Source organism: Nomascus leucogenys, chromosome 14, assembly GCF_006542625.1.
Source record: "Nomascus leucogenys isolate Asia chromosome 14, Asia_NLE_v1, whole genome shotgun sequence".
Taxonomy (NCBI): Eukaryota; Metazoa; Chordata; class Mammalia; order Primates; family Hylobatidae; genus Nomascus; species Nomascus leucogenys.
Genome location: NC_044394.1, coordinates 74,145,622 through 74,173,009, shown reverse-complemented (window position 1 = coordinate 74,173,009; position 27,388 = coordinate 74,145,622). Strand labels below are relative to the sequence as shown.

Here is a 27,388-nt window from a genome sequence, read left to right as displayed (position 1 = left end):
ACCACATTTCCCCAAAAGCACTCCTCATATCCACACTTAAGGACTTTCCCACCGTGCTGTTTACATGCATATCCCCTCCGGTGATGGCAAGGACTATGTTTTATGGATCTTCTTACGTAGGCAGTTCCTCAGATGTAGGAGATACCAACCGCTGCTTGATTTGCTTAACTAAATGCCATGAGTTCTAATCTTCCTTGGAAACTTGATTATAGCCAAATAGAAAAAAACACTAACTAACAAATAAAATTGCTCCTTAATAATGTAAAAATCCCTGCTGCCTTCATTACTAGCTATCTGTGCAATACCTAGCACTCAGTAAGGCACATAGTGCCTTCCAAATAAAGTTTTTATGGCTTAAATTAGGGCTACTCGCTGTGATGTCGATAGTGGGGAGAGGTTGCGGGAGGACAGGGAGTATATGGGTACTGTCTACTTTTCCACACAATTTTGCTGTGAACCTAAAACTGCTTGAAAAATAAAGCTCATTAATTTGAAAATAAATAGATTAGAAATACAGTGTCAGCAATTAAAGTTAGAAACTGAAAACAAGACTAGATTTAAAAGACCTTTAGGAAAGACATAATTTTATACAAAATATCATCAATCTGCTAGTGTCACCTACTGGTGAAAATTGGCTACTGCTGTGGAAACAATTCTATTGATTTCTTAGTGCTCTTGAATTTTGATGGTTATGTAACAAGTGTTCTGTAGGAAGTATTAGTAAACGATAAAAATTCAACAAAATAGAAAAGTATTAAAATTTATGTGATATATAAGTTGCACATGAAGAGGAAATATCAGAAAAACAACCTTTACGTTTACATATCCATAAGCCTCAACTCAAAACTAAAATCAGTTTTGATTTAGGGAAGAAAAAGTTAAATGAAGGCAAATGGAAGTATGTGGAAAAGGTGCTTTATATGATACTCTCTCAAAATTTTTCATACAATCCAATAGTTTAAGTAAAAGCAATAAATCAAATGTACAGCTTTTTATGCAAAAATAGCATCTATTCATTTTTGGGGTTAGCCATACCCCAAAGTCTCTCATTAATAGCACTGAATTCAGGATCTCATGATGCTTCATGTTCTCAAATGCCTTTTCATTTCCCCGCACAGCAACCTCTGAACTGTGATTCAGTTTTATAACAGCTGCAATAAACTCCACTAGAAGGAGGACTGGTCTATTGACAAGGGCCTTTCAGTTCTAGCTTACAGTCAACTATTGACAAATTTTTCCTTATTTGTTCTTTGGACAATTTTTGTTTGCTCCAGGATTTAATTTTTTAAATTAAAAATTATATGGCAGCTGTATTGTTTGTTTGTTTGTTTTTCTAAATCCCGTAAGACTCAAAAGAGAATGAGTGAAGCACTCTGGCAATCAGTCGACTATCAATCTATTTTTACCAAGTAATCATAAATTTTCCATCTGCTGTGGAAGACACCAAGTTGGACCCCTGTATGGGATGTGAGAGGTGTGAGATACTCCCTTCCTTCTTCCTTCCTCCACCTTCTTCTTAGAAAGGTATACACATTTTATTAACATATACACAGGGAGAACCACAGAGTGATTACCCCCTTCTTTCTTAGTTTTGGAAATTTTTCTTTTGAAATGATTTCAGACTCAAAGAAAAGTTGCAAGAAGAATACAAAGAACTCCTGCATACTCTTCATTCAAATTGGTTTTATTAGATTATCTTGATAGATAGATAGAGACGGTATACATGTTATACATATATAAAGCTTATATATATAATATATAAAAAGTTTTTTGTAACCACCAAAGAATAAGTTCAGATGTGGTGCCCGCTTACCTTTAAATACTTCAGTGTGCTTTTCTCTAGAAAAAGGACCTCTTAGTGTGATAATGGTGCCGTTTTCACATTCAGGAAATTCACATTGACAATACCATTTTCTTAAAGTCCTTGTTCAAATCTCACCAATTGTCTAAAGAATTTTAATAGCAAAAACAATTTTTCTGGTGTAGGCTCCAGATTGCTAGGCCTATATGTCACATTTAGTTATCATGTCTCTAGGGTCTCCTTTAACCTCTAACTTCCTCAGCTGTTTCAAGACCCTGGCATTATATATATATATACACACACACACACACACACATATATATATACACAAAAAAAAAAAAAAAAAAAAAAAAAAAAAAAAAAAAAAAAAAAAAAAAAAAAAAAAAAAAAAAAAAAAAAAAAAAAAAAACACACACATATATATATACACATATATATATATATATACTTTTTTTGTTTTTGGCAAATTATACCAGCTAGTTACTTTGTAGAATGTCTCTCAATTTGGGTTTGTCTAATGTTTCCTTGTGATTGGATTTAAGTATGTGAATCTTTTCCTCATTTCCTTGAATATCTTGATTAGATGCGTTTTTGCATTTTGGGCATGCATTTTTGGCAGGAATATCACAGAAGTCATGCTGTTTCTTTTCAGTTAATCAAATCATGATACACATCATGTCTGTTTGTCCCAATCCTTGTGGGATTAACCTTGATCATTAAGTTGGTATCTGCCAGGTATCTCCACTGTACAATTACTGTTTTTCTCTTTGTAATTAATAAGTAATTTTTGGAAGATATTTCCTCATGAAGCTTTTGCCAACTAACTTTAGAATAGAATTGATGATTCTTTCCGAATCAATTTTAATTGTGATAGTTGCCAAATGGTGATATTTTAAATTTGTTATTCCTTCTGCATTTATTAGTTTTCTAACTGTAAGAAAGTGATTTTCTTTCCTATTTATGTAATCATTTATTTATTTATGTTAGTGTAGACTCATGGATTCTTATTTGAGTCAATGAGTTACAATCCACTACTGTCATTTTGGTGACCAAATTGTCCCAGATCTGGTCAGTGGGAGGGAGCTCCTTCAAACTGGCTCCTATGCCTTTTTGACGTGTCCTCATAATTTTTTACCCACTTCCTTACTTTCTGGCAAAACAAGATTCTCAAGTTCATCATGAATTTCTCTATTCCATTCCTGGGCTCAGCCACTTCTCCAAGGATCCCTGGTTTATTTTAGTGGAGAATGATATTTATAAAGCAAGATCTGGTGCTAGATGTACCTATTGCTACTGGGGTGTCGCTGCTTCTAGGTCCTCCTGGGAATCAGTGCAAGAAAATATAAATACACACACACACACACACACACACCACACACATATCTACATCTATTTATAAATCTAAATTTTAAAAATGAGTTCACACTGATATCTTCAGTTGCAAGCCAGCATTATAGAGTTTATTCTAACCTTCCTCATTTTCCTTTTTTTTTTCTTTTCCTTTTCTTGCTTTCTTTCTCTTTCTTTTTTTTTTTTTTTTTTTTTTGTTTGTAACAGGGTCTGGCTCTGTCACACAGACTGGAGTGCAGGGCTCACTGCAACTTCCGCCTCCCAGGCCCAAGTGATCCTCCCCCTCAGTTTCTTTGAGTTGCCAGGACCATAGGCACGCCACCACACCTGGCTAATTTTTGTATTTTGTGTAGAGACAGGATTTCGCCATGTTGCCCAGTCTGGTCTCGAACTCCTGAGCTCAAACTATCCACCCGCCTTGACCTCCCAAAGTGCTGGGATTACAGGCGTGCCTGGCCACCGTAAACATCTTACGACCATGGGTGGTGACTGGCAAGAAATGTGCCTTGCTAGTTTTAAGATGGAGTTATTTTTAAAATGGTGTCATCCTGGCTCTCCTATGCTCCCGTTTCCCAGTTTGACAACCAACACGATCTTTCTGATCAGCTCATCTTTACTTAAAAACCATCATTGCGGCCAGGCGCGGTGGCTCACGCCTGTAATCCCAGCACTTTGGGAGGCCAAGGCAGGTGGATCATGAGTTCACGAGATCGAGACCATCCTGGCTAACACGGTGAAACCCCGTCTCTACTAAAAAATATTAAAAAATTAGCCGGGCGTGATGGCGGGCGCCTGTAGTCCCAGCTACTCGGGAGGAGAAGGCAGGAGAATGGCGTGAACCTGGGAGGCGGAGCTTGCAGTGAGCAGAGTTCTCGCCACCACACTCCAGCCTGGGCGACAGAGCAAGACTCCATCTCAAAAACAAAACAAAACAAAAAAACAAAAAAAAATCATTGCCTCTCCAGTGTTCTTACACTAAAGGTGCCATCTGCCTAACGTAATTTAGGAATGCCTGTATGTTTTGGTACTGTTTAAATATTCCCAGCTTTGCCACTCCCCTTCTCACACCAACATCCAGTCATCTGGAAGATCTTTCCATTCCTCCAGTTCTCTCGTAACTAAAACAACTTCAGACTTAACCCTCATTCCCACAGGTAACTCGCCCTTAACTCTTCTTGTAGAACTTAAATTTCATGCACTGTTCTCTCCTTATGTCCCTCACTTACTTCCTAAATCTCTGGTAGATGTTCCCCTGTGGTCCTGTTACAGTTATTCTGACCTAAACAGAACTGATCACATTGCTTGCTGGGAAGATGCACATGCGATCTCTAGTGTATAGTAGGTCCTCAATAATTACTGGTGACTGGTAAAGCAGCCAAGGCCTTTTGACTATAAATCGATCTACGTTAATAACAATATTAGCACAGGATTCTATTCCCCTGCTGGATATTATTTACATTTGATAATGAATGAACTAATTCTCTTTGACAGCAAAACATGTATTCAGCTTACAGTCGAAAATGCAAGGCAAGGTACACAATAAGACGGATCCAAGCCCTGACCCCTCTGAGCTTTAAGCAGTCAGGTAACTACTTGTTCTGAAAAGTATTAACTGTCCTATTAACGTTAACCTTCACAACACAATGCCTTGTGTTCAGCTGGCCTTGGCCTCAAAGCACTTTCCTGGCACATTCCCTGAATTTAAAGAACGGTTTCCATACAGCTGAGAGCGTCGAGGCAGGGGTAAGTGTAGAGGATGCAAGAAATGGAGACACCCTGGGCAAAAGAACTCTAGACTGCACTCCAACCGTAGCACTTACTAGGCGTTGGACTCCAGGACCTTGACACTTGCGCTCGCTGGCGGCGAGCCCCGCCTCCCCATTCTGGCTCCACCCCCCCACCGAGCCTCATTTCCCAGACAGGCCCCGCCTCCCCACCCAGGCCTGTCTCCTCACTCAGGCCACGCCTCCACATTTAGGACACGCCTCCCCGCCCAGTCCCGTCTCCGTACTAGGGCTTGTTCCAAGCCCTGTTTCCTCGCCCAACCTAGCCTCCCCACTACGGCCTAACTCCAAGCCCTTCTCCTTGTCCAGCCCCGTCTCCACACTACTGCCTGGTCCTCAACTCCGCCTCCCCACTCCGACCCAATCTCCCTGACCAGCCCCGCCTTTACCCTCAGGCTCCGCCCCCCCGCCGGGTCTTGCCTCCAAAGCCCGGCCTTGTCCCACGCCACGCCTCCACACGGCCCCGCCTCCACGCTCGGCCTGGCACCAAGCTCTTCCTGCTACACCCTGTCTCCGCACTCCGCTCTGGTCCCGAGCCCGCCTCCAACCCCGCCCTGTCCCCCACACCCAGCCTGGCCCCGAGCCACGCCTCCTAGCCCGCCTTCACACTCCCGAGTCCCGCCTACATCCCCGCCCTGTCTCGTCACTCCGCCTGGTCCCGAGCCTCGCCTCCTGCCTCCACCCTGCCCCGCCCCCACACTCCCGAGCCCCGCCTTGTCTCCACACTCCGGCAGCTCCTCCCTACCCGGCCCCGCCTCTGCGCTCCGGCTGCCAGCCCTCCCTTCCAAGCTCCGGCTCCTCCTCTATCTTCACGCCCACGCCAGGCCCTGAGCCCCGCCTCCACGTCTCGGCGCCAACTCCACATCCTGGCTCCTATCTCTGCCTTCCAGGCATCTCCCAGCTGCACGCTCGGGCCCGGCTCAGAGCCCTAAGCCCTGCCTCCCGGTCCTGGCCCGTTTCCGAGAACTGCACCGAGCCTCTCCGCCCAGGCCCAAGGCCGAGCCCCTCCTCCACACCCGAGTCCGAGCCCCGCGTCCCGGATTCGCACCCGCCTGCCTGGGGCGGTGCTGCATCAGGTCCGGGTGTGGCAGGCGTCTCGGAGCGCCAGGTGCAGCTTCCGGGTCAAGATGGTCGCCGCCTGCCGCGCCGTAGCCGGGCTCCTGCCATGCCGCCGGTGCTGCTTTCCCGCCCGGGCCCCGCTGCTGCGCGTCGCCCTCTGCCTCCTGTGCTGGGCCCCGGTGGCTGTGCGCGCGGTCCCTGAGCTTGGGCTCTGGTTAGAGACAGTCAACGACGTAAGTGGAGTGTCGGGACCGAGGCGTGGCACGTCTCGGGCCCTTAGGGCCGTCGCGGGGCTTCGCTTGACCCCGGGCTTGTTCACCTGGCCTCTGCCGGGTCAGCACCGGGTCTCCTGATACCCTCCCCGAGCCTTTTGCCTGTTACAATCCGGGAGCGGGGAGCGGCCCCTCCTCCGGCCCGACCTAGGCTGCAGGGAAGAGCCGTCAGGATTGCGTATGGGACAGCCCTCCGGTCCGAGCGCTCGGACTATTACTGAGGGTCACCATTCCCGACGCCGTGGCCCTCATTTTGCTCTGACATGTTTTGGCTGGATCAGGAATCTCTCGGCACATCTAGCAGTATCTTTGGGATTCGACTCTTCCGGTCCGGATGCAGCCACAGTGGGCCACACCCCTGAGGCCGCAGGGAGGACTTGCCAGCGCTTCAGTTTCTGCATAAACTTAGAAAGCGCGTCTGCCGCTTCCTTTAAAAAAAGAAAAAAAAAAAAGAAAAAATTTAAATGAGGGGGAAACGTGCAGTAGTCACCCTACCTCTATTTCTCTCTTCCTGAGTTCCTGAATTTCTCTACAGTTCCTGTCACAGTTCCGGGAGAGGGAGTGTGTGTGTAGGTGGGGCGGGACTTGTGATTAGGGAGTGCTTGAAAGGCGAATCTGGAGGCATGAGTGGGTGGAAACTCTTCTTTCCAAGGCAGGCTATTAGAAAACTTGGCATCCAGTAATTAGAGGAGATGATGTGGGAGAGATGCAGGGGCAGAATTATGGAAAGTCTTGCAAAAGAGAGACAGGAAGTCTGGAAGAGGCATTATCTCCGGCTTCTCTGGGGTCAGATAACTCATCCAGCACTGTTTGGGATGGGTATTTTCCACATGCATAATGTCCAAGTTCTTTTTTTTTTTTTTTTTTTTTTTGAGACGGAGTCTCGCTCTGTCACCCAGGCTGGAGTGCAGTGGCACGATCTCGGCTCATTGCAAGCTCCGCCTCCCGTGTTCACGCCATTCTCCTGCCTCAGCCTCTCCGAGTAGCTGGGACTACAGGCGCCCGCCACCACGCCTGGCTAATTTTTTTTGTCTTTTTAGTAGAGACGGGGTTTCACCGTGGTCTCGATCTCCTGACCTCGTGATCCGCCCTCCTCGGCCTCCCAAAGTGCTGGGATTACAAGCATGAGCCACCGCACCCGGCCATAATGTCCAAGTTCTAAAGATGAGACTTATATTTTGATTTCCTTAACCAGAAAAAGTAGTTCCAAAGACTACAAATACTTCCCACAACACAAAAGCTACTCAGAGGAACACGCTGGGTATCTTTCTGGATCTTTTAAGACCTAGTGCAGCCATTTCCTCCAGGATTCTTCTGGGTTGGTGACCTAATTTGTGCGCCAGTTATATAGTCTGCACATCTCCATTATTTAATTTCCTGAACGGGAAAAAGTAGAACGCAGTGAGCTACTCTCATGGCTTCCTGCTGCTACGATAGTGAATAGTCAATATAACTATACTGGAAGTGAATCCGCTGCATGCATATTGTTAGATTACTTGAACATATCTGTATAGATCTTTGCCAAGTGTACTGTGAACATACCTGCAAAGATCTTTGCCAAGTGTACTTCTTCCCGCATGAGGAAGAGAAGTTTGCTCCCTAAGTGCTGCATGACCTTTAGGCTAATTTTACTCCTGGGTGATCCTGGGCCACTAGAAGTCTAAAAGCCCTTCTCTCCCAAGAGTGGACTTATATTTTCCTCATTTCAGGTTGTCAGAAACAGGAAAGGAGAGTGGGGCTTTCTTTCATTTGTACTGCAAATCTATGGAGAAATTTTGTTTCTTTGTTTTTGTTTGTCTGTTTGAGACAGAGTCTTGTTCTGTTACCTAGGCTGGAGTGCAGTGGCACAGTCACATGGCTCACTGCAGCCTCAAACTCCTGGGCTCAAGCAATCCTCTAGCCTCAGCCTCCCGAGTAGCGAGGACCATAGGCACATGCCACACACCAACTAATTTTTAAATTTTTTGTAGAGATAGGGGTCTCACTATATTGTCAAGGCTGGTCTTGAACTCCTGGCCTCAAGCCATCCTCCTGCCTCAGCCTCCCAAAGTATTGGGATTATAGGCATGAGCCACTACACCTGGCCAAGAAATGGTTCTTTTGAGTATACAAGGGAGCAAATGGTTGAAGCACCACTGTGTGTCATATGTTAGACTGGTCATTGCTGTTGCAAAGATGAATTTTAGCCATTGCCCCTTCTCCCAAGACGTTCACACAATAATAGGGATAACAGATTTATGAGTAGATAGTCATATACACTGTGATATACTTGGGATATTACTGGAGCACCAAGGGGGTCACCTAACCCTGCTTCCTGGAAGAGAGACCTGACTCAGTCTTAAAAGATGAATAACTACTACCTTGATGAAGAAGAGGAGAGCAGAGCAGCAGCAGTGCAGGAAATTATTGGTGTTTCTGCTACATCAAGTTCTGTTGTTAGAGGGGACTCAGGTCACCACAAGCCTTCCATGCCTGAGCTTGGCCTTGAGCCTGAGGCCAGAGGCCTCAAACTCAAGGATCTGTGTTGGCCAAGGCAAGTCATGTCATTGAGCACAGTGAGCTAGGTTCAGGATTGGAGGGGGTAGTGAGGAATGTTGTGGACTACAGATTGCATGCCCATTCTGAAGAGGGGAGCTGCCATTTGGCTTCAGCTTACTCTGCCTACACTCTAGCAGAATGAGCACAGAATTGCCACAGCTCCTTGTTTTTTTAAGTGAAACTGGAATCCATCTTTTTGTTATGTCAACTAAAGAGTTTAAAAAAGGCCTCTTGTGGGCCCAATAAATCCCATTTATAGGTTGGATTAGGCCTCCAAACTCGCAGTAGCTACTTTAGGATGTGAATGAGGGAGCCATTGAAAGATCTTAGACATAATGCTAATCACTATGGCTGCTGTCTAAAGATGAATTATAGGATCAGATCTGGAGGTAGAAGTACCAGTTAAGCTATTGCAGAAATTAGGCAGGAAATGCAGAGGGCCTAAGTTAGGGCAGTGGTGACAGAGATGGAGAGGAAGAACTAAATTTGATAAGTGTTTGTGAGATAAAGTAGGCATGCCTTGGGGATTGGGTGATGGAAGTGGGGAACTGGAAGGAGCCATGGCTTGGGTGACCGTAGATGGTACCACCTCCAGCCAAGGTGGACAGTGTAGGAAAAGTTGGTGAGCAGAGAGGAGTGTGTCTGGTTTAAAACAGGTTTGTCTGTTGGACATCCGCCAGTGGACATGTCCTTTAGGCATTTGGGTATTTGGATCTGGAGCTCAAAGGAAGGATCCAAGCTGGGAATTTTATTGTTGTTGTTGAAACTGTGTTGGGGAAGGGAAGAGGTTACCACTTGTCCTATCAGTGTTTTTTGTTTTGTTTTGTTTTGTTTTTAATTCCTAATCATTTGTACATTTAACAGTCTCTAACTGCAGGATTTTTATTCCTGAGGAGAGAAGACATTAAACAACTAATCAATTATTTGATTTAAATTGTGGAAAGGTGGTGAAGAAGAAAGGGTGCTAGGGATTATATAAGGGAGGGCCTCGCCGGATATGGGCCACAGTGGAAGAATTCCTGCAGAATGGGCTTTTGAGCTGGGCTTTGAAGGGTGAGAAGGAGCCAACTAGATGAACAAAGGGTGAAAGGAAGGATTTTAAAGTAAATTTTTCAGGTTGACCACTAATCCTGAGGGCAGGAAAGAATATCATGCTTTTCAGGAACTGGAAAGTTGAGAGGTGGGCAGGCCTTGATTATTCACGTCCTATAGGCTACAGTAAGAATTTCGGTCTGTTGTAATTGCATTGGTAAACCATAATGACTTGGAGCTGGGAGAGGGGGACAGTTCTTTATCAAAAGTACATTCAAATTGACGCCAGGAGAGCAGCATGCAAATGCAGTCAGTTCATGTCACGTCTGAGCAGCACTAATCCTGCAATGGCAGCATCTTTTACCTCTTATGTGTCACTGGCCCTAACTGAGTCTGCTAGAGGCCGGAGCCCTCCTGATCCTCAGGGTAACTGCAGGAAGTAGAATCATGACAAGGTTTTAAGCAAGTTAGTGATGTGATCAGATTTACATTAAAAAAATACTCTTGTCAGAGAGAGGAGTGCAAGGATTAGAACTCTACATGTTGTGGGGTAAAACATTGCGAAAAAAACCTTCTAACAAAATCTTCCTGTGTTTGTTTTTCATTTTAGAAATCAGGACCTTTGATATTTAGGAAAACTATGTTTAACTCTACAGATATCAAGTTATCTGGTAAGTATAATAAAACAATAAAATACTAGACCGGGTGCGGTGGCTCACGCCTGTAATCCCAGCACTTTGGGAGGCCGAGGCGGGCGGATCACAAGGTCAGGAGTTCAAGACCAGTCTGGCCAACATAGTGAAACCCCATCTCTATTAAAAATACAAAAAAAGTTAGCCGGCCGTGGTGGCGGGCACCTGTAGTCCCAGCTAGTTGGAAGGCTGAGGCAGAAGAATCACTTGAACCTGGGAGGCAGAGGTTGCAGTGAGCCGAGATCGTGCCACTGCACTCCAGCCTGGGCAACACAGTGAGACTCTGTCTCAAAAACAAACAAACAAAAAAACAAGAATAATAAAATACTAACATATACATAAACAACATAATATAAAATGCATTCATGTAAATGAAGATAACATATATAATAAACTAAGCAAATGTTTTGCTTTTAAGTGGTTCTAAGATTTATTTTAAAGTTTTGTTTCAGTCAGGACTTGGTTATTTACAAGAATGGATTTTTCTTTTTTTTTTTTCTTGAGACAGGAGTCTTTGTCACCCAGGCTGGAGTGCAGTGGCAAGATCTCTGCTTACTGCAACCTCTGCCTGCCAGGTTCAAGTGATTCTCCTGCCTCAGCCTCCCTATCCCTAATAGCTGAGATTACAGGCGAACACCACCACACCTGGCTAATTTTTGTATTTTTAGTAGAGACGGGGTTTCACGGTGTTGGCCAGGCTGGTCTCAAACTCCTGACCCCAGGTGATCCACCTACCTCAGTCTCCCAAAGTGCTGGGATTACAGGCATGAGCCACTGTGCATGGCCCACAAGAATGGATTTTTCTGATCTTCTTTCAGAAAATGTAATATGAATCATTTTATGAAAATTATAATTAAAGTCTAATAGACGAGCAAAAAATTTGGTTTTTGTGAAATTTGACTTCAAGTCTCAGATTTTTAAAACTTGATAAATTGCTTTTATGAATATATGAAATGTCATGATTGTGATAAACCCTTTATGGCCTTGAAAATTTTCAAAATGTACATATCCTCATAAGTAAAAATTGCTGGACAACATTTTAGTTAGAGTTTTAAGGTTGATAAAAGTTAAAATATTCATTAGGTAGGGACTGTCTTTTCTGTGTCAATACTGATATACCAGAACTACCAAGGTTTTTTAAGAATTTCACTGGATTTACATTGGATCATATTCACTGTGGCCCAATTCCTCTTATTGTTTCCAGTAACCTAACTAGGAAAATTGGTTGCCAGAGTTAAAGTCTCAGGATAAGGAGCAGTTTTTGGCTGGGTAGAGCAAACTGGCTTCTACAGGATCCAAAGCCGTGACTCTTTCCTTTCACGCAACAGATCATGCTCTGCTCATTTGTTGGGGGCAATTCTGCCTTTTACGGGTCTTTCCTGAGGGAAGTCAGGCTAGCCAGCAGCTAGAAAGCAGAGGTGGTTTCAAGCAGCTCTGTAATATCAATCATCAGTGGTGATAAGAGCTTGGTAAGAGGAAATTGAAGTCCAAGGTGAGTGAGAAAAAAATTTTGGCATCTGTTTATTTAATGAATTCATGTCTCAAAGTCTAGACAAAGAGGATTTAAAAGAACTCAGTCTGGTGCTGACAAAAAGTTATATGGGGGAAAAAAAGTAATGTCAGCCACTGAAACAGAATTTGATTTTTAAAAATCATTACAAATGCCTGAGATCAACCTATGAGTAGACTACAATCAAGACATTGTTATTAACTTATCTAAAGAAAGAATGGGACAGCATGAGGGATTTAAGAGCAAAAGCATAATAAAACTAGGGTTTAGTCAGGCAAATGCTGGTCATGTCCAACAGCATTGTTGGGGGAGAGGTTTTCTTGAACCATGACCACAGCTATGACATGCGGCTGGCAGGTGTGGATATAGCATCCACCTGAGCCTCCTTGGTCTGGTGCCATGCTCACCAAACCACCTTCTCATCCGTATTGGGCCTCTAGGGAGGCATGCTGAAGGGAAAGAGTTGATCATTACTAGTCCAGTTTACAGTTTCTGTTCATTGTAAGTGAGTAATTGAGTGTTCTAATTTATACATCTACATGATAGTCATGAAAGTGAGTAATTGAGCATTCTAATGTACATATCTACCATCGGGAAAAGGGTAACATGAGAATCTGTGTTTTCACAGAGCCAGATTTTAGTGCTTGTTAAGCTAAGGACTGGTCCCTTGGATATATGTCGATGCTGTTTGGGAGATCAGATATCTGGCTTTTTTAAGGCAACCTTTTTTCTGCTGTCTCATTCAAGTCATGTGGAGCCCTGTGCTAAAAAATCTCTCAATGTAATTCATCATATTAACAGAATATAAGAAATGCACCATATGATCATCTCAAAGTATACTGAAAGAGCATTTGAAAAAAATTCAACACCCATTCATGATAGAAACTCGAAGAAAGTTAGAAGTAGAAGGAAACTTCCTCAACCTGATAAAGGACATCTGTGAAAAATCTGTAGCAAACATCATACTGTCAGTTCTTCCCAGATTGATCTATAAATTCAGTTTAATCCCAGTCAGAATCCAAGCAGGCTTTTTGTTTGTTTGGTCAGTGCATATTGTGAATTTCACATTTTTGAGTGCTGGAGGGCGTTGTAGTCCCTTAACAACTTTGTTCTAGCAGACATTTAAGTTCCTTGTGGGTCAGTTTGATGCTTCCCAGTTTTCTTGTTAAGTTCTTTTAGGATGGTTCTGCAGTAGCCTTTTGTCTAGGGCAAACTTAGCAGTGCTTCTGTGGTGTGGTCTTTCTGCTTGTCTTCCAAATACCTGGTATATTTACTGAGGCCTCTCCACTCTGGCTAGTGGAAACTCAAACAGTTCCCAGCTCTGCGTGAGCTCTGAGAATTGTTGGGCTTGTTCCTACGCATGGGCAGGCTGCCCTTCAGCCAGAAACTCCAGGGAATCACTGTGCAGATTTCTCTTTCTCTTTCTCTTTATGTAGCTTCCATCTCTTGGGTACTGTCCCCCAGAAAATCCACCAGCCTCAGTTTGTTGAACTTGAATCTCTGGTCTCAGTTTGGTTTCGCTGTTTGTCATTATCAGCCTTTGAGATGACTCCCAATGATCCTTGCTTCCTGTTATTCATGATCTTGTGTAGTCCTCTAACACATTTTATCAGAGTTGGTCTGAACACATTTTATCAGAGTTGGTCTGAGTGAGTGATAGAGCATGGTGGAAATAATGGCACATCCCTTCTGAGGCTAAGTTGTAAAAGACACTGTGGCTGCATCTTTGCTCTCTCTCTAATCATTCACTCTGGGGTAAGCCAGCTGCCATGTTGTGAGGACGTTCCCAACAGAGCTCTCCTTAACTCCAGACTTAATGCTTTTCAGTCTGCCTATTCGTGTCACGCTCTTACCTGGATCATTCAAAAGAAAGGCCAAACTCCTCAGCAGGGTGTAAGACCTCATGAATTTTCCCCAGCACTCTTCTCCAGCTTCAACTCTTTCTCCTTTCCCCAGCCTGTGTTCTAAGCATAGCAGACTATTTTCAGGGATCATACTCATGCCGTGCTTTCACTCACCCTGGGCATTTACATGTATGGTCCACCCTTCTCTTCACCAGGCTGACTCCTGCTCTTCCTTCAAGTTACAGGTCTCCTCCTCCAGCAAGCTTACCCAGAACCCATTCTTCATGCTCTCCTGGGCCATGATAGGTGACCTGCTCAGTGCTCCCTTGACCATTCTCAGCCTCTGGGACTACTGAGAGTGCCTGTTTAGTTGTTAAAACTCACTCCTCCAGTACCTCTTAAGTCATAGACAGGCATTGTTCTTGTTTACCATCATAGCTCACAGGATGGCACACAGGATGGGGCTCACTCAGTATATTTTGAATGAATATGTGAGTGAGAAAAATGTTTGAGAGTGAAATAAGCAGTGACTTAGCGTATCAGGCCACTCAGCTTATTTAATTTTAGACTTACAGATGAAATGAGCAGTATTACAGCAGCTTTTGGTTAACTATAACAATTTAATGTATTTATCTGTCTCACTTTCCAGTGACTTTTTGGAGAAATTAGGTAATGTTTTACTCATTGTTATATTAAAGTAGCCTATTTTTAATTGCATTCTCAAAACCTTAAGTTTATATTAGAGTGTATGTATTATTCATGTAAAACGAGACTTTCTTTTTCTAAACAGTTAAGTCATTCCATTGTTCTGGGCCTGTGAAGTTTACCATAGTGTGGCATTTGAAGTATCATACCTGTCACAATGAGCATTCTAATCTGGAAGTAAGTAAAACACAAGTTTTTAATGTATATAAAGCTATGAAGGAAAATTATGAGTATAAAGATTTATTAGCTCATCAAGTGAAGAGGCTAGAAATAGAGATTACAGTTTTAGAAGTGCCACAGATTAATTTTGGGACTTATGGCAATAAACCAAGTTACGTGCTGAGAACACTACAAGCTTTTAGTTGCCTTGTATGTTATGAAAAATGTTAGTAAATGTTTAAATTCAGGCACGTAGCAGTTGTTGACAAAGACGCTGTACATACAAATAAATGCTTAATTTGCGAAAGAAGTTTAAATGTTTCACTTTTTAAAAAAATTATAGGGAACCTAGAACTGTATTGAGTACAAGTAGATTTAGTGAGCACAAGTAGATCGCAGAGAGAGGTGAGGAGAAGAAAGGAGGTATCTGGGGAAAGGCGGAGGATTCTGAGAGAGAAGGAGAAAGTGGCTGTGCTGAGGAAGGCTTTTCCTGCACCTGGCTCTGAAGCCTGGGTTTCTTCCTCCTGGGATGTGCACTCGGCTCTCAGCAAGGTGTTGCTCTTGATGATTCTCATGATAGTTGCTTGGGATTTTTTCCTTTTCAGATTCTCTGTTACCTGTTTGGCTTCTACCTTGAATAATATATGGGTTTCCATATTTTTAAAAATTGTATATGTATATATGTATATACCTATACATATACATGTATATGCATATAAATACATACGAGATCTCTCTCTGCCACCCAGGCTGGAGTGCAGTGGGGCGATCATGGCTCACTCCAGCCTTGAACTCCTGGGCTCAAGTGACCCTCCTGGCAGGTTGCCTCAGGTAGCCTCCAGAGTCTCTGGGATTATAGACGTGAGCCATTGTAGCTGGCTTTCTGTATTGTTATTAGTATTATATTTCTATTTGGCTTGAACCATGCCATTTTCCTTGAACTGCCTTTTTGGCTTTATCTCTAAATATTTTACACCTTCACACTAAATACTTCAATGTAAATTTCCTAAGAACAGAGATATTCATTTATTTTTTTCACAGTATAATTATAGAATTCAAATTTAACACTGATACGATGCTATTATATATAAACCTTATTAAAACTTTGCAGCTGGGCAGGGTGGGTCACACCTGTAATTCCTGCGCTTTGGGAACCTGAGGCGAGAGGATCGCTTAAGCCCGGGAGTTAAAGACCAGCCTGGGCAACAAGTGAGACCTTGTCTCTACAAAAAATTAAAAAATTAGCCAGGCACAGTGGCATGTGCCTATAGTCCCAGCTGTTCGGGAGGCTCAGGCCAGAGGATCCCTTGAGCCCAGGAGTTCAAAGTTGCAGTGTGCTGTGATTGCACCACTGTACTCCAGCCTAGGAGACAGTGAGACCTTGTCTTCAAAAAAAAAAAAAAATTCACCAGTGTCCCAATATTGTCTTTTAGAGCAGGCCCCCCCTCCTCCACACCCCATACAGGAACCAATTCAGGTTCACATTTCATTTCCTTTCCTTGTTTTTGTTTTTAGTTCCTGATAATCTGGATTTTTTCCCCCTTTTTGGTATGTCATGGCATTGATAGTTTTGAAGTGTACAAACCATTTATTTTTGCAAAATGCCCCTCAATTTGAATATTTCTGATGTTTATTCATGATTAGATTCAAGTTATACATTTTTGGCAGGAATACCACAGAATACTGATTTGTCTCATTTTTGGTGATGTTAATTTGGTCAGTTGGTCAAGAACGTATCCGCAAGATTTTTTCCATTCCAAAGTTACTACTTTTCTCTTTGTTATTAACAACAACTTGTGAGGAAAAACTATTGAAACTATGTAAATATCTTGTGGTTTTCATCAAACCTTCAGCCACTTGTTTTAGCATCCCTTCATGATTCTTGCCTGATGAGTCAGTCATTACTGTGCTGATTGCTGAATGGTGATTTTCTAGTTCCATACTTTCTTCTTCATTTATTAGCATTCTACTATAAGGATGCACTCTCTCTACTCCCCTAATCAATCTGTCTTACCTGTCAGTCATCAGGTTGGACTCGTTGATTTTTACTTTGTTATATAGGTTATAATCTATTACTATTTTTATTTATTTTGCTCAAATTGTCCCATATTTGGTCTGTGGGAGCCAACTCCACTTTTTTTGATGACTGGGAGCTGCCATTAAGGAGCCTAGTTCATTCATCCATTCAAGGATGCCAGGAACCTCAGGTAGTTGTGTAAATGAGCGTCTCCTCTGCACTCAGCTACCTTTGCTGTATCTTACTGTTTGCTTTCTCTTTTTTGTAGTTGAATGCTGCTTTCTTTCTCTGTAAAATCTCTTACACATGGGATAAAATACAAGTAGCCCCAGAACAAAGTATGTTTTATTTCTCTGGAAACTATTTCCTTGTAGTATCTTAGTCAGTTTTCTTACTGTAAGTATGCTTGTGTTATGTATTACTGTATCTGAACACACTGGAATGGCTAAAAGGTTATGATTATCTCAATTATATTAAAATTATATTCAAAACAGTTTTTATTTGGTATTTTATTCTACTGCATATTTCCAGGTATTTCAAACTGAATATACTTTTGGTATTATTTAGACATTAACTTTTATTTATATTCTAGGATAAGAAGTGTGGGAATAAATTATAACATAGAATTTTACCTTATATAGGAGCTGTTCCAAAAACATAAACTTAATGTTGATGAAGACTTTTGTCATTATTTAAAGAATGACAACTGTTGGACAACAAAAAATGAAAACTTGGATTGCAACAGTGAGTCACAGGTGTTTCCATCTTTGAATGTGAGTATCTGACTTGCCATGTTAAAATAAAGTTTATTTTATTCCCAGTGAATACAAGTATCAACTGAAGTAATGTTTTATCAGAATTTTGATAAAGGTGGTATCTGACTTGCTAGGTCAAAATAAAGTTTATTTTATTCCCACTGAATACAAGTATCAACTGAAGTACTGTTTTATCAGGATTTTAATAAAGGTGGTTAACTTGTAAATTTTTAGGTTTAGTTTGTTTGTGTGTATAGTAGTACATAATAAGTAAGATACTTGGCTGGGCGCGGTGGCTCACACCTGTAATATCAGCACTTTGGGAGACTGAGGTGGGTGGATCACCTGTGGTCAGGAGTTTGAGACCAGCCTGGTGAAACCCCATCTCTACTAAAAATACAAAAATCAGCCGGGTGCGGTGGCATGTGCCCGTAGTCCCAGCTACTCAGGTGGCTGAGGCATGAGAATTGCTTGAACTCGTGAGGCGGAGGTTGCAGTGAGCCATGATTGTGCCACTGCACTCCAGCCTGGGCGACGGAGTCTCAGAAAAAAAAGATAAGATACTGATGTCATTGTTCCATTTCCTTGCAACTTATTTTGGCAACATCCTTGCAAGGGTCTTTTATATCTGCTACCTCTAATTTATCTCTCACTCTTCCTTCTGTCAACTGCAGTCAGACCTTTGCATCCATCATCCCATCAAAACAGCTCTAGTCAAAGTCACCAGTGAGTTCCATGTTGTTAAATCCAATGGTCTGTTCCTCTTACCAAAAGTCTTGACTTATCAGCATTTGACACATGTCAACACTACCTCCTCCTTTATGCCTTTTCTCCCTCCCAGTGTGGGAGCTTAGATTCTAAAATGATTAACAGCAGTCGGCCGGGCGTGGTGGCTCAGCCTGTAATCCCACCACTTTGGGAGGATGAGGCGGGTAGATCACCTGAGGTTAGGAGTTTGAGACCAGCCTAGCCAACATGGTGAAACTCCCATCTCTATTTAAAATACAAAAAATTAGCTGGGCATGGTGGTACGCACCTGTAATCCCAGCTACTCAGGAGGCTGAGGCAGCAGAATCACTTGAACCCGGGAGGCAGAGGTTGCAGTGAGCCGAGATCACACCATTGCACTCCAGACTGGGGGACAAGAGCGAGACTCCGTCTCAAAAAACAAAAACAAGGCCAGGTGCGGTGGCTCAAGCCTATAATCCCAGCTCTTTGGGAGGCCGAGGTGGGCGGATCACGTGGTCAGGAGTTCAAGACCAGCCTGACCCATATAGTGAAACCCCATCTCTACTAAAAATACAAATATTAGCCGGGCATAGTGGAGCATGCCTGTAGTCCCAGCTACTCGGGAGGCTGAGGCAGGAGAATCACTTGAACCCGGGAGGCGGAGGTTGTGGTGAGCTGAGATTGCACCACTGCACTCCAGGCTGGGAAACAGAGGGAGACTTCCTCTCAAGAAAAAAAAAAAGAAAAACAAAAACAAAAATAAACCTAGCAGTCAGCCTTGAGTAGTGAGGTTATGGGGCATTTAAATTTATTTTTTGTTCTTTTGTAAATTCTGAAGTGAAAATGTCTTTAGTAAAAGTTTTAAAGGAGTTCTCTTTAAAATGTGTTGAAATGTAATAAACATGGGAAAGTACACATCAGTGTACTCCTCAATGAATTTTTAAAAGGCCAGGCACGGTGGCTCATGCCCATAATCCCAGCACTTTGGGAGGCCGAGGCAGGTGGATCATGAGGTCAGGAGAGCCAGACGATCCTGGCTAACACAGTGAAACCTTGTCTTTACTAAAAATACAAAAAATTAGCTGAGCGTGGTGGCGAGCACCTGTAGTCCCAGCTACTTGGGAGGCTGAGGCAGGAGAATGGTGTGAACCCAGGAGGCGGAGCTTGCAGTGAGCCGAGATTGCGCCACTGCACTCCAGCCTGGGCGACAGAGCGAGACTCTGTCTCAAAACAAACAAACAAACAACAAAACTGAGCACAACCATGTAGACCCTGATGAATTATAGAACATTTTAGCACCTAGAACCCCCTTTTAGTTCCTAACACTTTCCCTGCCAATGGCAACACTATCCTCATTAAAAAAAAGGTTTTATTTTTATTTTTTAACTTTTATTTTCAGGGGTATATATGCAGGTTTGTTATATCGTAAACTCACATCACAGGAATTTGTTGTACAAATTATTTCCATGACCCAGGTACTAAGTTTAGTACCCAATAGTTATTTTTTCTGCTCCTCTACCTCCTCCCAGCCTTCACCCTTAAGTAGGCCCCTCTTTGTGTCTGCTGTTCCCCTATTTGTGTCCATTTTCTCGTCATTTAGCTCCCACTTACAAGTGAGAATATGCGGTATTTGGTTTTCTGTTCCTGTGTTAGTTTGCTAAGGAAAATGGCTTCCAGCTCCATCCATGTCCCTGCAAAGGACACGATCTCCTTTTTTATTTCTGCATTTTATTCCATGATGTATATGTACCACATTTTCTTTATCCAGTCTACCATTGATGGGAATTTAGGTTGATTCCATATCTATGGCAGTGTGAATGGTGCTGCAGTGAACATACGTGTGCATGTGTCTTTATGACAGAACGATTTATATTCCTTTTGGTATATAATATACCCAGTAATGGAATTACCGTGTCAAATGGTAGTTCTGTTTTCAGCTCTTTGAGGAATTGCCACACTGCTTTCCACAGTGGTTGAATCAATTTGTACTCCCACCAGCAGTGTATAAGCATTCCCTTTTCTCCACAACCTTGCCAGCATCTGTTATTTTTTGACTTTTTAATAATAGCCATTCTGACTGATGTGGGATGGTATCTCATTGTGGTTTTGATTTGCATTTCTCTGATGATCAGTGATAATTGAGCTTTTTAAAATATGCTCTTTGGCTGTATTCATGTCTGAAAAGTGTCTGGTCATGTCCTTTGCCCACTTTTAAATTTTTTTTTGTTTTTTTTTTCTTGTAAATTTGTTTAAGTTCCTTATAGACACCAGATATTAGATCTTTGTCAGATGCATAGCTTGCAAATATTTTCTCTCATTCTGTAGGTTATCTTTTTACTCTGTTGATAGTTTCTTTTGCTGTGCAGAAACTCTTTAGTTTAATTAGATCCTATTTGTCAATTTTTGCTTTTGTTGCGATTGCTTTTTTGGCAACTTTATCATGAAATTGTCACTTGTCCTACGTCCAGAATGGTATGGTCTAGGTTGTCTCCATAAAACCCTATGGAGTTTTATGTTTAACTCTTTAATCCATCCTGAGTTGATTTTTGTATATAATGTAAGCAAAGGGTCCAGTTTCAATCTTCTGCATATGGCTAGCCAGTTATCCCAGGACCATTTATTGAATAGGGAGTCTTTTCCCCATTGTTTGTTTTTGTCAACTTTATTAAATACCAAGTTATTATAGGTGTGCACCCATATTTCCAGGCTCTCTATTCTGTTCCACTGGTCTATGTGTCTGTTTTTGTACCAATACCATGCTGTTTTGGTTACTATAGCCCTGTGTTATAGTTTGAAGTCAGGTAGTGTGTTGCCTCCAGCTTTGTTCCTTTTGGTTAGGATTGCCTTGGCTATTTGGGCTCTCTTCTGGTTCCATATGAATTTTAAAATAGTTTTTTCTAGTTTTGTGAAGAATGTCATTGGTAGTTTGATAGGAATAGCATTGAATCTGTAAGTTGCTTTGGGCAGCAGGGCCATTTTAACAGTATTAATTCTTAATATCCATGAGCATGGAACATCTTTTTTATTTTTTTTTGAGATGGAGTCTCGCTCTGTCACCCAGGCTGGAGTGTAGTGGCGTGATCTCCACTCACTGCAAGCTCCACCTCCTGGGTTCATGCCGTTCTCCTGCCTCAGCCTCCCAAGTAGCTGGGACTACAGACTCCCGCCACCATGCCCGGCTAATTTTTTGTATTTTTTTTAGTAGAGACGGGGTTTCACTGTGTTAGCCAGGATGGTCTTGATCTCCTGACTTCATGATCCACCCGCCTCAGCCTCCCAAAGTGCTGGGTTTACAGGCATGAGCCACTGTACCCAGCCGGAACATCTTTCCATTTGTTTGTGTCATCTCTGATTTCTTTGAGCAGTGTTTTGTAATTCTCATTGTAGAGATCATTCACCTCCTTGGTTAGCTGTATTCCTATGGGATTGCATTCATGATTTGGCTCTTGGCTTGGCTGTTGTTGGTGTACAGGAATGCTAGTGATTCCCCGCCTCCCCCGCCGCTGCCGCCCACTCTGTCATCCAGGCTGGAGTGCAATGGCACAGTCTCGGCTCACTGCAACCTCCACCTCCCAGGTTCAAGCAGTTCTCCTGCCTCAGCCTCCTGCGTAGCTGGGATTACAGGCACCTGTCACCATGCCCGGCTAATTTTTGAATTTTTTTTTTTTAGTAGAGACAGGGTTTCACCATGTTGGCCAGGCTGCTCTCAAACTCCTGACCTTAAGTGATCCTCCCGCCTTGACCTCCCAAAGTGCTGGGATTACAGGAGTAAGCCACCACACCCAGCCGCTAGTGATTTTTATATGTTGATTTTGTATCCCAAAACTTTGCTGAAGTTGCTTATCAGCTCAAGGAGCTTTTGGGCAGAGAGTATGGGGTTTTCTAGAAATATAATCATGTCGTCTGCACACAGGGATAGTTTGACTTCCTCTCTTCCTATTTGGGTGCCCTTTATTTCTTTCTCTTACTTGATTGCTCTGGCCAGGACTTCCAATACCATGTTGAATAGGAGTGGTGAGAGAGGGCATCTTTGTCTTGGGCATGATGTCAAGGGAAATGCTTCCAGCTTTTGCCCATTCAGTATGATGTTGGCCATGAGTTTGTCATAGATGGCTCTTATTATTTTGAGATCTGTTCCTTCAATACCTAGTTTATTGAGAGTTTTTAACATGAAAGGATGTCGTATTTTATCCAAAGCCTTTTCTGTATCTATTGAGATGATCATGTGGTTTCTGTCTTTAATTCTCTTTATGTAATAAATCATGTTTATTGATTTGCATGTGTTGAACCTGCCTTGCATCCCAGGGGTAAAGCCTGCTTGATCATGGTAGATTAACTTTTTGATGTGCTGCTGGATTTGGTTTGCTAGTATTTTGTTGAGGATTTTTGCATCAATGTTCATCAAAGATATTGGCCTGAAGCCTTCTTTTGTCATGTCTCTGCTATGTTTTGGTATCAGAATAATGCTGGCCTTATAGAATGAGTTGGGGAGGAGTCCCTCCTCCTCAATTTTTTTGGAATAGTTTCAGTAGGAATGGTACCAGCTCTTCTTTGTACTTCCAGTAGAATTTAGCTGTGAATTCATCTGGTCTTGGGCCTTTTTTTGGTTGGCAGCCTATTTCCATTTCAGAGTTTCTTATTGGTCTGTTCAGGGAATCAATTTCTTCCTGGTTTAGTCTTGGGAGGGTGTATGTGTCCAGTAATTTATCCATTTATTCTAAATTTTCTAGTTTGTGTGCATAGAGGCATATTTTCTGATGGCTATTTGTATTTCTGTGGGGTCAGTGGTAACATTCCCTTTGTCATTTCTAATTAAGTTTATTGGATCCTCTGTCTCTTCTTCTTTATTAACCTACCTAGCAGTCTCTCTTACTAATTTTCTCAAAGAAACAGCTCCTGGATTCATTGATCTTTTGAATGGTTTTTCATGTCTCAGTCTCCTTTAGTTCAGCTCTGATTTTGGTTATTTCTTGTCTTCTGCTAGCTTTGAGGTTGGTTTGCTCTTGCTTCACTAGTTCTGTTAGTTGTGATGTTAGGTTGTTAATTAATTTGAGATCTTTTTAACTCTTCTTCTTTTTTTTTTTTTTTTTTTTTTTTTGAGACAGAGTCTCATTCTGTTGCCCAGGCTGGAGAGCAGTGGTGTGATCTCGGCTCACTGCAACCTCTGCCTCCCAGGTTCAAGCGATTCTCCCGCCTCAGCCTCCCGAGTAGCTGGGATTACAGGCACCCGCCACCACACCCAGCTAATTTTTGTATTTTTAGTAGAGATGAGGTTTTGCCATGTTGGCCAGGCTGGTCTCGAACTCCTGACCTCAGATGATCCACCTGCCTCAGCCTCCCAAAGTACTGGGATTACAGGATTACAGGTGTGAGCCACCGTGCCCAGCCAAGATCTTTTTAACTTTTCACTGTGGGCGTTTAGTGCTATAAATTTCCCTCTTAACATTGCCTTAGCTATGTCCCAGAGATTCTGATATGTTGTATCTTTGTTCTCATTAGTTTCAAAGAACTTCTTGATTTCTGCCTTAATTTCATTATTCACCCAGAAGTCATTCAGGAGCAGGTTGTTTAATATCCATGCAATTGTATGGTTTTGAAAGGTTTTCTTAATCTTGATTTCCAATTTTATTGTGGTCTGAGAGGGTGGTTGGTATATGATTTTTGTTCTTTTTCATTTTCTGAGCATTGTTTTATTTCTGATTGGCTGATTTTAGAGTATGTGCCATGCAGAGAGGAGAAGAGTATATATTCTTTTATTTTTGGGTGAAGAGTTCTGTAGATGTCTATCAGCTCCATTTGATCCAGTGTTGAGTTCAGTCCTGAATATCTTTGTTAATTTTATGCCTCAGTGATTTGTCTAATACTTTCAGTCGGGTGTTGAAGTCTCTCACTATTATTGTGTGGGAGCCTAAGTCTCTTTAAACGTCTCTAAGAACTTGCTTTATGAATCTGGGTACTCAGGTGTTGGGTGCGTATGTATTTAAGATAGTTAAGTCTTCTCGTTGAATTGAACCCTTTACCATTACATAATGCCCTTTTTTGTCTTTTTTGATCTTTGTTGGTTTAAAGTCTGTTTTGTCTGAAATTAGGCCTGCAACCTCTGCTTTTTTTCTGTTTTCCATTTGCTTGGTAGATTTTTCTCCAACCCTTTATTTTGAGCCTATGGGTGTTGTTGCATGTGAGACGGGTCTCTTGAAGACAGCAAACCATTGGGTCTTGCTTCTTTATCCAGCTTGACATTCTGTGCCTTTTAATTGGGGCTTTTAGTATTGGTATTGTGGATTTGATCCTGTCATCATGTTGTTAGCTGGTTATTATGCAGACTCATTTGTGTGGCTACTTTATAGTGTCACTGGTTTACGTACTTAAGTGTGTTTATTTAGTGGCTGGTAATGGTCTTTCCATATTTAGTGCTTCTTTCAGGAGCCTTGTAAGGCAGGTCTGAATGAATTCCCTCAGCATTTGCTTGTCTAAAAAGGGTCTTATTTCCCCTTCACTTATGAGGCTTAGTTTGGCCGGACATAAAATTCTTGGTTGGAATTTCTTTTCTTTAAGAATGTTAAACGTAGGCTTCCAATTCTCTTCTCCTTGTAGGGTTTCTGCAGAGAGGCTTGATGTTAATCTGATGGGTTTTCCTTTGTGGGTGACCTGACCTTTCTTTCTAGGTGCCTTTAACATTTTTCTTCATTTTGACCTTGGAGAATCTGATGATTTATGTGTCTTGGGGATTATCTTCTTGTGAAGTATCTTGTGGGGTTTCTTTGCATTTCCTGAATTTGAATGTTGGCCCCTCTAGCTAGGTTGGGGAAGTTCTCATGGATGATATACTGAAGTAGGTTTTTCAAGTAGCTTCCATTCTCCCATCTCTTTCAGGAGCGTCAGTGAGTCATAGATTCAATCTCTTTATATAATAGGGGTAATTTTTCAAAAGCAGAACTTTGTTACTTGTGTTTGGGATACAGTGAGATTTGTTCTTTGATGTTTAGCTTTTAATTTTTCATTTTTCTTCTAACATTTTTTTCTTAATTATTAAAACAATTTTTCTCCATAGCAATGCAGCAGTATAAAATGGCATTATTTACTCTTTTTTCCAGAATAAAGAACTAATAAATATCAGAAATGTTTCAAACCAGGAAAGATCAACGGTAAGCAGTTTGATTTGTCTTTAAATCAAATATACACAAGTTAACGTAAGACTGAAAAAAGTCGCTGATGGATAGACACTTAGTGATATAAAGTAGGGTTATTAGAATTGTGGAAGGAAAAGGAAACATTATTTAAAACCGTATGTTTTCAGGTCAGGTGCGGTGGCTCCTGCTTGCAATCCCCGCACTTTGGGAGGCTGAGGCAGGTAGATTGCTTGAGGCCAGCAGTTTGAGACCAGCCTGGCCAACATGGCAAAGCCTCATCTCTACTAAAAATACAAAAATTAGTGAGGCATGGTGGTACATGCCTGTAATCCCAGCTACTTGGGAGGCTGAGGCATGTGAATCACTTGAACCTGGGAGGTGGAGGTTGCAGTGAGCTGAAATTGCACCACTAAACTTCAGCCTGGGTGACAGAGCAAGATTCTGTCTCAAAAAAAAGTTTTCTTGTATATGTCTATATGAATTTTGTATATATTGTTTCTATCTTTGTCTAAAAATACCCTTAAAGCAATTTAAGATGAATTTCTATGCAGCCTTTCTTTTCTTTAAAAAATAAAATTCCCCCTCTAAATGTGCAAGACAGCATAGCAATGGACTGTGCTTGTCATTAAGGATTTAAAGAAATAGAAACCATGAATGTAGCGTGTGGAAGGGAAATTTTGGCATTTTGGGGAATTACTAAAAGTCAGAAGACTGAGTAAGAGGTCGAAAGGGTTGGGAGTGATGTGTAGGGACTGAAAGCAGGTTTGGGAGAGCTTAATGCTTGCTTTTATACTATGACTCTTCATGTTTTCTCTAAAGCCATCTTAAAGAAGTCTGATAATGGAAAGGCACTCGCTCTGCCGTGGCCAGGACAAACTTTGTACAAAATCAGTCATATGATGAGGAGTAGGAAATGAAAGAAACAGATAGGAAATATTCAGGAAAATGGAGTATAAGAAGTGTGGTCCAGTTATGGGAGGGCACTGGAGAATTTACAAGCATTACAGTGGGAAGTTTTATTCCTTAGTGGAATTGCAAGTAACATAGTGCCTTAAGAAATTTGAATCATTTAGCTTATGTACTTAATCTGAGTCATTTCTGACAACGTTATCTAACTTCCTCTTCCCCCAGTTCAATTTAAAAACCACACATTAGGTCGGGTGTGGTGGCAGGTGCCTAGAATCCCAGCTACTCGGAGGCTGAGGCATGAGAATTGCTTGAACCCAGGAGGCTGAGGTTGCAGTGAGCCAAGATCGCACCATTGTACTCCAGCCTGGGTGACAGAGCGAGACTCCATCTAAAAAAATAAATAAATAATAAAAACCACACATTTAAATAAAACAAAATGTTTGATAAAATTAGGATAAAATATGAGAAGAGTAATGTTAGAAAAAAAAGCTTTTTTTGAGACACAGGCTCGCTCTGTCACCTAGGCTGGTGTGCAGTGGTGTGATCTCATCTCACTGCAACCTCCGCCTCCCAGGTTCAAGTGATTCTTCTGCGTCAGCCTCCTAAGAAGCTGGGACTACAGGTGCCCACCACCACACCTGGCTAATTTTTGTATTTTTAGTAGAGACAGGGTTTTGCCACGTTGGCCAGGCTGGTTTCAAACTCCTGAACTCAAGTGATCCACCTGCCTCGGCCTCCTAAAGTGCTAGGATTACAGGTAGGAGCCACCCTGCTGAGCCCTAGAAAAAGTTTTTTATTGATAATATTAAACAGTATATAGAATGGTAATATTAAAGGGAACCTGTAAAAATATAAAAGACAGAAAACATTGAAGAATGAGAAAAGCTTCTTTCCTCCTTTACCTTTTTAGGTCTGGGAGGATGGTGTCTAATAAGAGAAATAGCTATCCTTCTACTGCGTGCCATTCCTTTTCTGTTTTATTTGTGTGTGTGTGTGTGTGTCTGTGTGTCTGTGTGTCTTTGTCTGTGTGTGTGTGTGTGTGTGTGTGTGTGTGTGTGTTTAAAAGAAACCCAATATGGCTGGGCACAGTGGCTCACACCTG

At 42.1% G+C, this 27,388-nt stretch overlaps 1 protein-coding gene across 2 annotated transcripts in view; it reads left to right on the top strand.

The window, feature by feature from the left end:
* Nucleotides 1-5,683: 5,683 nt before the first annotated feature.
* TMEM87B (transmembrane protein 87B) overlaps nt 5,684-27,388 on the top strand; it is a 62,753-nt gene continuing 41,048 nt past the window's right edge. For both annotated transcript variants that reach the window (XM_030827676.1, XM_030827677.1), the window contains exons 1-5: nt 5,684-6,227; nt 10,447-10,507; nt 14,673-14,764; nt 17,405-17,536; nt 25,342-25,392. In XM_030827676.1, the coding sequence (XP_030683536.1) occupies nt 6,063-6,227; nt 10,447-10,507; nt 14,673-14,764; nt 17,405-17,536; nt 25,342-25,392 (501 nt within the window). In that variant the 5' untranslated portion in view covers nt 5,684-6,062. The remainder of the gene's footprint in view (nt 6,228-10,446; nt 10,508-14,672; nt 14,765-17,404; nt 17,537-25,341; nt 25,393-27,388) is intronic.